Raw genomic sequence first — 15,961 nt, forward strand, 5'->3', positions numbered from 1 at the left:
GCTGAAAACTCGTTGGCACTGTGGCTCCTATTGCAGCTCCTACTGTTGCTAACATGGTATTAACAGTGGGACAAGTTTTTGAGATGTTTTTTCTTGTATACAAAGCTTTATGCTGCGAACATCATTCTAAAGGAAATGTGTATGAAATGTCTAGCACGTTTGAGTGCTGTCAATCACGTATGTGTTGACTGAAATGCTTACATTTTGCAGCAATTCACTGAAAGGCAAGGTAGGGTTTGTTAATATGAAGTCATAAACTGAAACAGACCCCCAAAACTCCCAGCAACCCTCCACATATTATTAAAGGAGTTTCTTTGTAAAATAAACAAAAAAAAGCCGGAAGACGCTATACTTTCAGATTTGAATTTTCATTGCCTTCATGCATTTTTCAAGAGACTGGCAAGTCTTCACTGGATGGTTTTGTTTCAATAGTAATTTTCTCTGAAATTTAGTATTTATAAATACTGACTTACCCTCTGCGTTTAGGAGAACTTAGTAGAAAGCAAGCATCACAAACTTGCTCGAAGTTTAAGAAGTGGACCGTCTGATCATGACCTGAAGCCTAACGCAACTACACGAGACCAGCTTAATGTAAGTCAGTCATATGATGGCTAAGTTCAATTTTATTAGGTAGGTTGGTAATAATATATATTGTGACAGCTTAAGGAAAATACAGTTAATTTCAGTTTATAGAAAATAATGAATGAAATGTTTCAGAGTGCTTAGTTAGAAGGGCCTAACTCAGAAAGGAACACAAGGTGCTTGTTAATTTATTTTTTTTTAAACCCTTCAGGGAGGTTGAGAATGTGTATTTTGTGTCTATCATGTAGGTGTGAATGGTACGCTTAAAAACAACCATCTTTGCCTGCATAGTCAATTCAATCAACCATTGATGTTGATCAGCATAACTGAGGAGCATCACTATGATGCCATAGCTTTGTGTTGTTGAAAATACTTTTTTTTTTCTCTAGCTGTTTTTGTGTTGTCATTGTTGTGCTTTCTCACAGTATACTTTATTAACTTGTTGAGTATTCCTGTTCACATTTTTAAACTCACTTTCTGACTGTGTATTAAATAGATCATAGTGAGTTATCCACCAACAAAGCAACTAACATATGAGGAGCAGGATTTGGTGTGGAAATTCAGATATTACCTTACTCATCAGGAGAAGGTAAGTTGAGTCGTTGAATGGTTTGGGCTGGAAAGGGCCTTTTTCCCTTTACTTTTCCTTTACTTTTAACAGTAAGCTTTTCCAGGTCTGTGCTGATGTATCTATAGTCTGAATCTAGTTCTACCTTTGTGTGGACATTAATGTTTGAAATAATTTCTTTTGGCTAGCTTTTTGCTGATGAATTGTCCAATCTCCTATGTAGGCCTTGACAAAGTTCCTGAAGTGTGTCAACTGGGATCTACCACAAGAGGCAAAGCAAGCACTGGAGCTTCTGGGCAAATGGAAGCCCATGGATGTGGAAGACTCTCTGGAGCTTCTGTCATCTCACTTCACCAACCCTACAGTGCGGCGCTATGCTGTCGCCAGGCTTCAGCAGGCTGATGATGAGGTATTCACTGGTCTGTGGGTACATGCAAAAGTCAGCTGGTCTCAGAATTTTTACTCTCATTGAGTCCTTGTTTGCTACTTTTTATGACATTCTAGGAATATTGGTGAAGGAAAACAAAAGACAGTTCACTGTGTTGCTGTTTATTTTAAGGTTTTTGGGTTGAAATAAACGGCTTAAAATAACTGCCGTCTTGACATTATTATGTATCACACACTGATAATTGTCTTAGCATGAACAGCCAGTAGTAGCTGATTTTGTTAAACAAGGTAAAACAGCAGTATGCTCTCCTCAAAAACCAGTGATAAATTTTAAGTGTAAACCTGCGGAAGTGCTCTGAGCTTTAAATAGTCAATGAAAAGATTTTCAGCAGATACATCTGGTGAATTGAAGCAGTATATCATCATACTCTTGCTGAAGAAAATGAGTTGAAGATTATCAGTGGAAATGAAGTCTTTCTAATTGTATACTGATTAGAATGTGATGAGCTGTGATTATGCATAGAGCCCACTTAATAGAATCTTAATATGTTCAATATCAATGATTTATAAGTTTTATTTTGACAGTTAAAAAAACCGCAATAAACCCAAATTTGAATGTATTACCATTGAAGTCTTGAATCTTTGGCAGTCAATAGAGTTTAAAATAGTGAGCATAAATATATTTTTTCAAACCTACTTAAGTAGCCTAGATCATACTGCTTTGACATAAAAAAAGGACCTTTTACAAAGTACTGTAAGGTAACTAAACAGGAAAAGCTGTATGGTAAAGGCAGAAATTTGATTTTAAACAGCAAGTGGTTAAAATTCTGTTCTTCAATCTAAAACAGATTAGATACGTGTTTTTTCTCTTAGACACCCAACTACACAAAAGATTTAAAAAAATAGTCCATAAGAGAAGAGAATCTCCATTCTTGATACTGTAGTCCAGATTTTATGCTTGAATTTTCAATTTTCTTCTTGCGAGTCACAAACTGAAAGCTTTATTCTGTGGATGCTGGAGGTAATAAGGGCAGCTTCGCTAAAAAGAATTTTAAAATAGTCATTGCACTTGAATATTCGCTAAACTAGCATTTACTGTCTGTGAGTAACAAAGAGTGGTGGAATGATAATTCAGTATCTTTTGGGAGTAAAACTGCATCCAACACCAGTGTTGCTATAGTATATTGCTTGTTTAGGGAGACCTCAGTTTCTATGCTGTTAGAGTACAACTAACACTAATGACTAAATCCTATTATTAATTAATAAATTCTGACTAAGTTTATGTGTAAATTAGAATTTTTTAAATGGAAGGAGTTATAGTTTTCTTCGACTGACACCCTTATTTCACTTGCGTTTTTTTCCTCCATAAGGACTTGCTGATGTACCTGCTACAGTTAGTCCAAGCACTGAAGTATGAAAACTTTGATGACATAAAGAATGGCCTGGAGCCTAGCAAGAGGGACAGTCAAGGCTCCATGTCAGAAACTATGACAACATCTAGTTCTAATGCTCCAGAAATAGACAGGTAAGAAGCTTAGACTTTGAGCAGAAAGGCAGAAACATGTAAAATTCTAAGTCATCAAATTGTTTCTTCTTTTTTGGGAAGCATTACATATTCAACATGCTGTTTTATAATCTGAACATTAAAAAAATATCCAAGGAAAAAATCAAACCAAACAAATCCTGAGCATTCATGAAATGTGTTTCCTGATTACATATAGTTTACAGAGCAAACAATGTTAAAGTTGTGGCCTTTGATCTTACTACACAAAAGGAATAAAACTTCTGTAGAGCAGGAAAAACACTGCCATTGCTTCCTTCTGTATTCGCAAAAGTTGTCTTCAATGAAGTTATATGAGGTTCCATTCCCATTTCATCAGAGTGTGGGTGTAAAAGTCCGATAAATTTGAAGTGGAAAGAGATTTCATCCTGCTTCTGCAAAAGAAGTATAGGGGAAGACTTGTGGAAGCATACCTTGTATACTCTCAGAAATCTAAAAGAAAGACTGAGGTAGCTAATAAAGTATTAAGCAAAGTGCGAATGAACTTGGTAACCAAAATCCTCTGTGAATATTTGTTACAGATTTTCAGTCTTAAGCTTCAAATGACTTGTAACACAAGGGTGTATTTTTTGTGTTACAGTTCTACAGCTTTTCATTGCTCTTTCTGCAAAGCTGTTAAAGTGGGTGTGGTGGGAAGGGTGGTGTATTTTGAGGCTGTAATACTTAGTTGTTAGGAGAGCTATTTAATGACTTCCTTTCAGGTAAATTTACCATCTGAAAACTTTGGCTCGCAAATAAGCATTTGTCTACTCTGTTGTATGTAGTTGCATTCGAAAGACTAGTGCTTGAAGATGTTGTGTATTAGCAGTTCATCTTAGAACATTTGAGAAAGCTCCTGAAAATGCAATTTGTTGAATTCCTATCTATGTCTGCTTATTTTATATGGAAGATGTAATAAAATGAAGTTTGTTTAAGTGAATGTCCTTCACAGGCATAAAATGTGTAGCTTTCTAGGCACAGATTTTTGCTGTTTTCAGGAACTGCAGCTGTCAAAGTTGCTGTTCATGCAGTTTGTTCTGAAACAGAGTTGGGATGCTACCTTCAGAGATACTTCTCTTCCAGTTTTCTGAATTTATTATGCTGTGGAAGTGAAATTCATTGTGATTTTCATGCATGCTCCCTGGCCTCTAAGGAAGAGCTTTGAATCATGCCAATTATGTGCTTTCCTTTGTGTAGTTCCCAGATTATGAGTCCTATTCCACCTGTTTCCTCTCCACCTCTTACTTCTAAGACAAAAGAGCTTGCAGAAAATGAAAACCTTGATGTAAGTCACAATTTACTTTGTATTTATTCTACTTTTCTAGTGACCTAGTACTGTTTCATGCTTTTGTTCCTTTGGGTGTATCTTAGTGAATATTAAAAGTGCCCAAAGAATATAGATTTAAAGTAAATGCTAAGAAAATAGCAATAGCTTAACTGAATTTTTTTACAGGTCGTCTATTTATGTACATGAGAATACTATCCAAAATTGGGGGACTGGAAATGGAATTCTTCATGAAATTAAAGTACTCTACTGTAAAGGAGAAAAATACTATGAAATAGCAAAGGCTATCACATACTGATTAGACACTGGCAACTGCATGTGTTCGAGATGTTCTAAAACAGTCTTTTAATAGAAAACAGTTATCCAAATATTTCAGTCTCTGCAATCTGTTCTTTCTGTAGCCGTATTCTTCGGCATGACATCTTTTTTGAACCTAAGTGAGACACTGTGTTGATTTACTTCTGCCAAGGACTATATTCAGTTTATGCCAGAAGTAGACGAGTAATAGGAATGGGACTGGAGAAAGGGAATGATAGAAGGTAATTGAAGGAATCTGATTTTAATCTGGTATGCAGATTAATTGGTCTTTGAAGTAAAGATCCATTCCCTGTTGCAAATTGTCCTATTTGAGTCTTAATACTGCGTAGAAAATAAGCCTCAAATTGAGCATATCCATAAAGATACACAGATTTCTTGCTACTGGGACTATTAAACCTGAAAGAAGCAGCTAAATGCTGTGTATCCTATACAGATTTGTTTTCTTGAAATGTAGAACCATCTTCAAGATTGTTAGATACTCTGGTTACAAAACAGAGTGGGAAATCTCTTTGGGGGTTGAATGTTACAGCATTTACAGCAAGATGTAATTGCATAGGAGGAAAGAGTAACATATTAGAAATTACATAAAAGGTTTCTTTTTGGAGAATATCCTGTGCTTTTTGTATGTTGGTAAATATATTTCTGGACTAGTAGTGTCCACTTTTAGTGGTGTTCCTGGATTTAAAAGAATATTTAAATTAATGTGATTTAAATACTAGGTTGGATTGGATTCAGATTTTAGAAGGGAATATATCTCTCAAAACTCTTTCATTTACTGATGTCTTTCCTTAACTTTGTCTCTCTCTCAGATGCTTAGATTTCTTTATAACCTAATTTTTTTTTGTTCTTCTTAAATACCTTCCAGCAAGATCTTTGCACTTTCTTGATATCACGGGCATGCAAAAATTCCACGTTGGCGAACTACTTATACTGGTATGTTAGAAACTGTTTATTTATACTGTATCAATACATATTTGAAATCAAAGCTATAATGCCCAGAAGGATATTCATCAAAAGATGACCTGTCTTGAGAGCTTCAGAATCTCAGTTTTTCTCAGGGTAAAGTAATAGATTTAAAACAATTTGCATTTGAACATAGCAGTTTATAAATAGAGGCTTATAAAATGCAGAAATATATTTTACTGTTAGACAAAAGAAGGTGATGCCTAGGACATTAGGTACAGTGTTACAGAAAGCAGCCTAACTATGTTAAAGGTTGTCATTCAAGTTATTTATGGTGTTGAAGAGGAGATTAAGTTCACCTTTTCTCTGCTTTGCTGTCTGTGTGGTTGCATTTTTTGTGCTTGCAGTGTTTGACAGTGTTGTCTGGAATATTGAAGTTATACACTTAAATATTAATCAAAGGTGTATGTTTCAAAGATTCATAAAGCATTATTTTTTTTTGTTGTAACCTAATTTTAGCTTTATTCCATTTATAGTTAGGAGCACAAACAAAATGTTATTGCAGATATGTGCATTCTTAAGGGAGAGCTTTAGTTGTAAATATTAGTTCATCTATACTGTAGAGAGATGGGAGTGCTTAGCTTAGGATCTTGCCTCAGCTCAGTGGTTTATAAGTAAATTTACATGTCTGAAGGAGTTATCTGCAAGTCTTCTGGACAAGCATTTGCAGGTAAGAATTTTCTCATTTGAAGCAAGCTGAGATGCATAAATCTGTACTGTGTGAAAGTGTTTCTGTGTGTATTATTGTACACACTTCCGCATATGCACAGCACACAGCTATTTACTTTGTATATATGCGTGTGAAAAAAAGCAAGGCTTTAGGTGCCTTTTACATGGCTAAACCTAAGTCATGTGATTCTCATTTGTAACCTTTGTAGCTGCATCAAATAACTAAAAATACTAACACATATGATCATATAATGTGCTAAGAGCATTTATTACAGATAAGTTGTGAATTGGGAACTAAGTATGATATGTGCTGTAAACTTAGTGAATTTTTTTTTTAAAATTCTTACAAGAAACCTATAAACTATGCTGAGAGATTCCATTTATAAGTTTCATTGTGTGATTATTTTTAGTAGGTTGAATTTTAAGATACTTAACTGAATGACTTACATACATTTGCAGGCAGTAGATACTTCTATTGCAGTGGCCAAAGTTAATGTTCGGCTTCATTAAAAATTGCTATTAAATATAAATTATTAAAATAATTGCAGACTGAATTGGTGTGAGTAGAAACCAAGTGTTTGGCCTAATCAAATATTCTTCATTAAGATAAGTGTTGATAGCTTAGCTTATTTCTATCAGGTTGATAGAAACTGTTCTCTTACATTTCAGCAACATCTCAGACACTCCATCTACAGAAAGTTCAAACATCCATAACTCTGTGAAGTTTTTGACTCACAACTTAAAAAAAAATAAATTCAACAAAACAAATAAGAAAAGTCCACCAAGCCAAAAACCTAGTCAATTTATTCTTTGTTTTCTTTCTAGACATCTTAATTTCTCACTGACAAAATACAAATGTTGCAGCCGATGTTTGAGCTGACGTAGCCATAAATCCTCATGGCTCCTGATCAATTGTATGTTTCAGCTATCCAGACACAGCATGCAGCTAAAATAATCAATGGAAAAAGTACAATAACCCTTGAAAATGAAACCTTCTGCTCAGTCACTTGTCATTGTAAAGCTATCCTGTCCTTTAACAGTGGCCTCAGAAGTCAGTGCTTTTTCTGTCTCCTCTTGGGACATGTGAGACACCTACCCAAGTATGAAGCATTACTCTTAGTCTTTGTTTCAAGATAGCTTTGAGAAACTGTCCAGGGCTTTTTAGAAAATGAAGATGAAAATTGCAAGTTTCAATTCATTACTTCCCCTTTTCCAAGTTTAGGTGTGCAGACTTTGGACTTAGTTTTATACAGATATTTGTGAAAGAAAAGTATAATGCTGCATTAGCAAGGCACTAGAAGGAATCTTTAGTTATATATTTCATTGGGGTTGTACACATGGAATAAGTTACATATGCCTTATTCTAGTGGGTGCATATATTGTGTATTTATAAATAAGACTGCTCAAATCTGATCAGCTGCAAATGACAGACGTCTAGTCTTGTCTCACAATTATTCCATCACAAAGAGATTTTGCACAAGTACATAATGAAGGTGTCATTCTTGCTAACAGTGTAATGTCCAAGAGAATGTCTTGAACTAGTCATTTTTGAATCCAAATTCAATGTTTGAAAATTTACTGAGATGCTAATTTCTTCCCTTTTTTAATAGTGTTTATTATATGTTTTTATTTTGTATGTTTATTACATGTTTTTGCTGCATAGTACTAAGACATACATTGACCAACAGAAAGAAGATATACACAGCTTTCGATAAATAGCTAGTTTTTGCTTGTCAGTGCTGCAAGTAGAAATTTAGACAAAAGCATTCCAAGTGAATGCTTAACATCAAAATAAATTTTCAATGTAGGTGTTCCAGACTGTACTATTAAGTTTTGTATCTGATTCTTGATTTTAGAAATGGAAACTCTGGCATATAGGCTCTGCAGAGCTGCTTTAGGACCAATACCTTTCCTTCCATCATTTCTAATGGTAAAAAAAGGGAGCAGGTAGGGTGGGATTCTCCTTGTTTTGCAAGTGCTCTTGAATAGCAGGTTTGCAGCCACTAAATTATGTAGCAGGTAGTGTCACGGTGGAAAACATGCTCAGTTTTACTTCATGGCCATAATGTTCATATGATCTGAACTTCAGGTGTGTCCTCTTTGAGTGATGACATTTCACTGTAGGTTAAAAACCACAGAACTTTGATAGACTGTCCTGATCCAAATGGATCTGGGGACTATGCAATTTTAAGAGTTCAGCTGTTGGTTGAGCTAAAAATCTCGAAGATCATCTTTTAGTTACAGGTCTGTAATACAGGGCTACTGTGTTTCACTCAAATCATGTAGCTCCAAGAGTATGGTATAACCTGGGGTTTTTTTATGCTGCAGGTATGTAATAGTGGAGTGTGAAGACCAAGATACTCAGCAGAGGGACCCAAAGACTCATGAAATGTACTTAAATGTGATGAGAAGATTCAGTCAGGCTTTGCTGAAGGTAATGCCTCTTGGGTAAGAAAGTCCACAATGGTTTGGGGTTGTCCTTCCTTGAACAGGCGCAGGTGTCTAAGAAAATGAGGTGGGTTTTTCTGTGTATGTATGTCACATGCACTGAAGTTTTATGAAAGCACTTCTGATTGAATTATGAATTTGTAGTAAGCTGAAGAAACTGCCAAAAAGGAAAAGAACAAATACTGAAAACTCCTTTTTCTCTTTTGTTCCTTGTTCCTGTTAATGACATACTGGTTCTAAAATACTCTGCCTTACACTCGATCTAAAACCTTCTAAAAGCCTTGTGTAATCAATGTGGTTTATTTACTATTTATTTGTTGTAAACTCTTGTCCTTGAAGTATGAGTGGAGAGACAGATCTGGAACTCAGAAACAGCACTTGCTGTTCTGTTTGTCGGCAGCAGAGGGTGCTGGAGCAGCGGGGAAAAAAAAACCCTAAAACAGCCGAAAAAACTCCTGTGAATTGGAAGTTTTACTTCCAATATAGCAGATATGCAGTCTTTCCGGATTTTCATGTATCTCACACTTAATATTATTTCCAATTTTATGGGGCTGTTACTTGAATCTGACTTCTTGTGCTTCCTAAGAATATTTTGCTGATACCTTACTTACTTTGGCTTTGTGAATTGGTTTGTCATGCATGACTGATCACCACTGAAATTGTTGAAGCAAATTGAAGTGCACTGTTAGGTCATATAATTGATTGCCAGCTACAGTGACCGTGATTGTGTTTTACAGAAAATACCTTCGGAATTGACGGGAAATTGATCATTATTCACTTAACCTCTTAAAAGCCCAGAGGTCTAAGAACAAAGGAATGATTTCTAGATAAAATAATTACAGAACGAGAAATTAATTCTGTTTCTTTTCATTCTCTTAGGGTGATAAGTCTGTCAGAGTTATGCGCTCGCTTTTGGCAGCCCAGCAGACATTTGTAGATCGGTTGGTTCATGTAATGAAGGCAGTGCAGCGTGAAAGTGGGAATCGTAAGAAAAAGGTAACTAAAGGATTAGAAAGCCTGTCTGTGGCTTAAATTTGACAATGGGTAGGAATGTTAGCCTTTCACTAAAGTTCCTTAGCACTGAGATTTATAACAGATGTCCATACTTCTGTAATAATTTTGGTTAACTGTGAATAAACTTTGGAGAGGTTTCGGTACTTCAGGGTTCCAAAGTGTATTTAAAGTTTATAGCTAGAAAACAGAAGAGGCCCTTGCAAACACTTGAGGGGTGTTTCAGCGATAGAAAGATCTGAGAATAATTATATAGTTGATGATATAACTGAACATGTTGTGGGGGATGTGAGAGTATCATGTTATTGTCATGTGAGTGACATGCCAGGATAGATAGTGAAAATCAGTTAGCAGCAAGGTTTCATATGTTCCAAGAGCAGCAAAACTGTTCTTCTGTAAGGTATTTGTTTATCAGAGCTCTGTTTGCTGTTGGGTTCTGAGGAAAAGGTTTTAAGAAGCTTTGTTCTTCTTAGATAAATGTTTTAAGTGCACCTCACAGGCAAGTGTGGGAAGGAAAGTGGAAATGGCAGAGGGATTTCTGTTTGTGTATAACCTTTTCCTTTGACACAGATCAGTACTTCTAAACATAGGTTTTTCAGTGTTGATAGTTTCTTTAAAAAAATGTGGTTTTTAAGCATATATGTATAGGGTATATTTATGCAGAAAAATAAAACACTTACTGAGAAAAAGTGAAGCAACTTCTTATATCAGTAACAAAGGCTAAAAGGAGAATTTTTCAATTTGTAAGATTCTATTTCCTGCTTGTACATTGGTAGTGTTCAGTTGTATATTTTAGAAATTTCTGTAAAACTATGAAACACATGGCTTTTACTTTTAGATTGCAATCTAGGTAGCAGCAATTAACCACTAGAACTATTCCTAACAGTTGTGGGCCTCCTTGGTGTCTGTTTGTATCTGTTATATTCAGCAGGGGAAAAGGCTAGAGACAATAATGTATTTGACCTTCACTATGCAGGACACCAAGTGTAAAGAACTCAAAAATTGATGAGTTTTGTGTTTCTGATAACGACAGATGTAGGAATGTCGAGGAAGTCTGGAAATCAGATCAGTGCAAGCTGTTGGCCATTTGGTTCCTTGGTGGTAGGGAATTCCTTAGTGGAATTGAGGGATATAAAGTTTCTGAGTTGGATTTGAATCAATTTCTGAAACTTAACTAACATTTAATTTTGATATGGAAAACAAATCATCCTGTGCTTTGTGCAGGCAATTTAGAAATTTGGTTTTTTAAGACTATCTGGAACTTAGACAATTGCTAGACTATACTAACACTAGATGGAATATCTCCTTTGTTATTCATATTATTGCAAATAGAGTTTTTATTTTCCTAGATTATATGAATGAAACCTTGATTCTTTGTATGGATAAAGAATTTAATAAATTGAATATTTGTTAGTAATACATGCTTTGTTTATGGCTTTCATGTATACTAGTATGTGTTTTATATTTCATGGGGTTTTTTCTTACACAAATTTTCATTCTTTTAGAATGAGAGGCTTCAGGCATTGTTAGCTGATAATGAAAAGATGAATTTAGCAGATATGGAACTTATTCCACTTCCTCTGGAACCTCAGGTGAAAATTAAAGGAATAATCCCTGAAAAAGCCACACTCTTCAAGGTAAATGAGAGCTTCTGAATAGCTGAAATACAAATAAATCTTTTGACAAATAAATCTAAGCTTAGAAACATCAGTTGAAAGATTTAAGGGGACAGACACAGTCAAGGAAAAATGCAACTGCAGCATGGTCTTACAGTGGTTAAACATCTCCTTAATTTCTTTTGGTTTTAAATTTAAGATTTTAAACTTTAAAACAGCTTTTATAAGAGTAATGCAGATTATGAAGTTCAGAATTTCCTAGAATTTTGTTCCTGTTTTCAACAGGAGTACCACTTTAAGATCAAAGTCATGCAAATGAAGGATGGTATGCTGTGTCTCATTTAGATCTGTGGGTCTGTTCCATCGCTTAATAAAGCTTAAGTTCATAGACAGTGGAAAGCACTGTGGTGGTCCACTTCATGCAGTTGCAGTCCACTAAAGGTAAAATCCTGTATCCCTTTGGTTGCTAATTCCTTAAACCAAAAGGTAGCAGCTGCTTATGACCATAAAACAGTCAGTGTACTGTTGAAAGGGGTTATTTTGTTTATTTTACTGCTTGAAATGTAAGTTAATCCTTGCAGTGTAAGTTATTACCTGTGCTCTGTGGTGTTGGGCCATTTTATAAATTTGTATTCAATTCGTGTAGGTGACTGCAGTCTAATTCTAGGATGACCAAAATTTGCTGTACAAGTAAGGCCTATGTACAGGAGGACTTTGTCTGCCAGTTAAAAAATTCATGCAGGCTGCTGTGACAGCCAGTGTTAAATCTGTCATCTCTAATAGGTTTAATATGCATGGTAATTTCATCAGACTCCTTGTTGACTGTGTTTTGAGTTTACTTAAAATCAGAGATGAATCCTTTTTGCATAGTTTTCTACAAGTTTTAGCTTCCTTCTTTCTATATCAAATTAGTTCCTTTGAAGCATAGGCTTCTGCAGTTGCAAGCTCTTGCACCTTTGGTTGGAGGCAACATTGAAAATATATTTTCAGGAAAGCAAACTTCTGCAAACTCAAACCATCATTCTGTGCGACTGTGGTTTAAGAGTTGGGGAAAGAATTTAGAGAAAAAGATTACTGGAACAGCAGCTAAACGTTTCCTATCAATAATAATAACTGAAGTTCTTCAGGACAAATTCAATGTAGTCTTTTACAGATTTGTCTTCTGAAGCTATACAAAAAATGTAGGACCAAAAATGTGAGATGTAACTTGTTTCAAAATCAGAGATTTTTGTTTTCTTTTCCTGATTCTGATAGCTTACATATTTCCATTTAATATCTTATTCCAGGCTATGGGATAGAAAAAACCAAATGTATTTAAAAAGGAAAGAATTACTAATTTTTGGTGCCGTCAGACACATCATCACATTAGCTTTTATAGGATTAAAAGAATAATTTTGCCTTTACTCGTGGAGTTTAGTAGTTTTGTGGTATTAATTTGAAAATCTAATCTAACTGCTTAAGATGAAACTGTACCTTGATTGTTTTTGTTTGGTGTGCTGTGGAGGGAAGTGACTTGGTCAGTTGCAATAGATTATATCATTCATGTAGGTAATTGATCCCCTTTGACCCATTTTACATGGAAAAATCGCAAACAATTAAATGGGCTTTCTCAAACAATAATGTAAAAAGGCACGTTGCTTTTGCTAAATAGATTAAAGAAGCAATTAATTGTTTAAGATGACTTGCCCCTAGGAATTCTTTGTTGCTTATCCTATAATTGTGTCACTTTTTGATCTGATCAGTTTAAATTTGTTTCGTTGTGACCTTTTGCGTAGTGCTTCCTTGTTGATTGGAATTACATGCACACAGAAAATAATTGAATACTTCTGTCCTTTCCTCTTCTGCTGCTGTGGGGTGCAGGGAGGGAAAATGTATCCTTGATAAAAAAGGAAGGAAAGCTTTAAGGTATTTTTCTTTTTAAAATACAAGTTCACTTTTGGTAATTGGGAGTGGTACACTCTAAACCATTGAGGCAATGTAAATATAATGCAAAGGTTGTATTTCTGAGCTCCATTGTAGCAGTGTGTTAATACAAGCACTGCTATGAAGCAGCTTAGTAGAAAATTTCCTTTTCCAGAGCGCCTTAATGCCTGCCCAGTTATTCTTCAAGACAGAAGATGGAGGCAAATATCCTGTCATTTTTAAGCATGGCGATGATTTACGTCAAGATCAACTTATTCTTCAGATTATTTCACTCATGGATAAGGTGAGAATTATTAATCTACATCCTATCTTTCTGTTTTCTTGATTTTCCTTGTCAAAAGCAAGACTGTTAATGCAACTTATATTGGTAATAATCTCATAGTTCTCAGATCTCTAGGTGGTCTTTTTCCTTTTTGATATAGATGTGCAATTTTTTCTTTTCTGTATAGATGTGCAATTACTCTGTGTGAATTAAAAAAAAAAAATAAAATACGGACTTGCCAAACAGGCTTTCACTCATTATCAGTTTCAGTGAAGAACAGTGGAGATCAGTGTCCAATACACAACTTTTTAGTAATAGAATCTGCATTTCTGTTGCATTCATCTTTGCTTTTGTGTATTGTTTTTTCCAGCTGTTAAGAAAAGAGAATCTGGATTTGAAGCTGACACCGTATAAAGTGCTAGCAACTAGTACAAAACATGGTATGAATACATCTATTTCCTAAAAATACAGTATGGAGAAGAATCTCTTCCCTGTGTTCTTAGTGTGTAATAAAGTATTTTTAGAGTGTAAGCCATGGAAGTAAACAATCTGAGTCACCACTGTATTCCATAGGTGACTCAAATATCTTCATAAAAGAAGCCTGGTCTGGATTTAGGAATATGTGACAATGAGCAGTTACTAATCTTTGCTGCTGGCTTGCAGTGTGATCATGAATAAACAACTTAACACTCTTTAGAGATCTATGCATGAATTGGACAAAAAAACCCATAAAATCAAACTTGGCTACCATTAGATACATTCTGGATAATATTTAGAAAGCCATCAATGTGCTTTCTCTCATCTTGAAAACTTGTAAAAACACACCTTTTGCAAGTTAATTTGGTGTTAATGACAAGTTGTTTTAAAAGTATTGAACACAAGAGATTGGAAAATGGGATAAAAAAAGTGGTTTTTTTATTCCTATGAGAAGCTGAATTACTGTGTATTAGTTCTGTCCAGTCATAAACATGTGTTAGAGAGTAGCTTGAAAGTTCTGTGCATTGGAGATTTTCTCTTTTGGCTGTTTTCTGTCATAGGCTTCATGCAGTTTATTCCATCTGTACCAGTTGCAGAAGTTCTTGCTACTGAGGAAACTATACAGGTATGTGATGGGTGAGTTGTAAATTGTCTTCTGATCAAACAGTGTAACCTGAAGGCTTGTGCAAAATTCACTTAGTATCTCACCTGATTCTTTGGTCTGCTAGAAGACACATTACAGCTGGAACATTCCAAGTTATTACAGAAGATGTTTAAAAAGGTATGCATAAATGACCCCTAGAGTATCTCACATTCTAAAGGTAACACTATTTAAATAAATTACTGTGGAGTTTAGTTATGATATTGAAATCCCAGCTTTTCTGTAATGATGAATGGAAGATACCTGACACTTTTTGTTTTGTTTCAGAGTGTGTCTTTCATTTGACCTTGTCAAAATATATTTTGATAATTTCTTTTCTTTTTTCAATCAAACAACTAAGTAATTCGTTCACATAATATTTGAAGACTGTTTCCCTTCCATAGTGGATGTATAGGTGCTGTGACTTTTGTTAGCCAATTTTCTTAAGTCTCATGGATTTGAGTGGGGACACACAACTGAATAGTGGCACACAAAACTCATATTGGTTCCAAGCACAGCACACAGGCTAGATAGCAGAGCTATCTATATAATATAGTTATAATACATAGCTATATAAATAGCTGGTTGATATATATATAGCTGGATAAAAATATACCAAATTCCTGTATGAGGTGAGTAGCGAATAGTTTTTTTTTAATGAAAATAGAGTACATTTATTTGGATTTGATATGTCACAATAGCTCTTTTCCTCTTTTGTAGATGATACTGAAGTTTGCACTTTTTTGTAGCTTAGTAACTGTGAGCCAAAGCAAACTAGCTCTCAGGCCCTATAAACTACATGTGTTGAAAATACAAAGATTTAAATTGGTTATAATTTTTCATTATCATTTGCTTAACAAATAAGCTTACCAAATACTTTTCACATATAAAAAATGCTTATCACTAATCAGGGACAAGCATGAGGTTACATAAGTTGGTTTTTTTTAGCTTTCCATTCCATAGAGGTTGTGATAAGGTACATCTGCACAGTCAATAATTTTACAGATTATAAAGTGCTTTCTTGACAATTGTTTGTAATCTTGAAAATGTACTATTCATAATTTAATCCATTACATGTTTTTATAAAATAATATGTTTAGAAATGCCTGTTGAAACTGTTATTTTTCAATTACTTACAACATCATATTATGGTTGGAAATAGATGCCCTATTGTTTCAGTTGCTATGAAGACATAAGGAGCAATTATTCCTGTGAAGAATTATTAATCAAAATAATGTGCCAAAAGAGTGCAATTTCCTGTGCTGAGACATG

General features: G+C 34.8%; 1 protein-coding gene across 6 annotated transcripts in view; it reads left to right on the forward strand.

The window, feature by feature from the left end:
* Positions 1 to 15,961, forward strand: part of PIK3C3 (phosphatidylinositol 3-kinase catalytic subunit type 3) — a 68,111-nt gene that overhangs the window by 18,071 nt on the left and 34,079 nt on the right. For all 6 annotated transcript variants that reach the window (XR_015280989.1, XR_015280991.1, XR_015280992.1 and 3 more), the window contains 12 exons: positions 487 to 591; positions 1,079 to 1,171; positions 1,374 to 1,559; positions 2,908 to 3,062; positions 4,275 to 4,362; positions 5,546 to 5,613; positions 8,641 to 8,746; positions 9,640 to 9,756; positions 11,277 to 11,408; positions 13,465 to 13,593; positions 13,943 to 14,012; positions 14,610 to 14,674. Coding sequence is in view for 2 of the 6 variants with exons in the window: in XM_086869194.1 (XP_086725320.1) it covers positions 487 to 591; positions 1,079 to 1,171; positions 1,374 to 1,559; positions 2,908 to 3,062; positions 4,275 to 4,362; positions 5,546 to 5,613; positions 8,641 to 8,746; positions 9,640 to 9,756; positions 11,277 to 11,408; positions 13,465 to 13,593; positions 13,943 to 14,012; positions 14,610 to 14,674 (1,314 nt within the window). In the remaining 4 variants the exon portion in view is untranslated. The remainder of the gene's footprint in view (positions 1 to 486; positions 592 to 1,078; positions 1,172 to 1,373; positions 1,560 to 2,907; positions 3,063 to 4,274; positions 4,363 to 5,545; positions 5,614 to 8,640; positions 8,747 to 9,639; positions 9,757 to 11,276; positions 11,409 to 13,464; positions 13,594 to 13,942; positions 14,013 to 14,609; positions 14,675 to 15,961) is intronic.

Source organism: Cyanistes caeruleus, chromosome Z (genome assembly GCF_971803275.1).
Source record: "Cyanistes caeruleus chromosome Z, bCyaCae1.hap1.1, whole genome shotgun sequence".
Lineage (NCBI taxonomy): Eukaryota > Metazoa > Chordata > Aves > Passeriformes > Paridae > Cyanistes > Cyanistes caeruleus.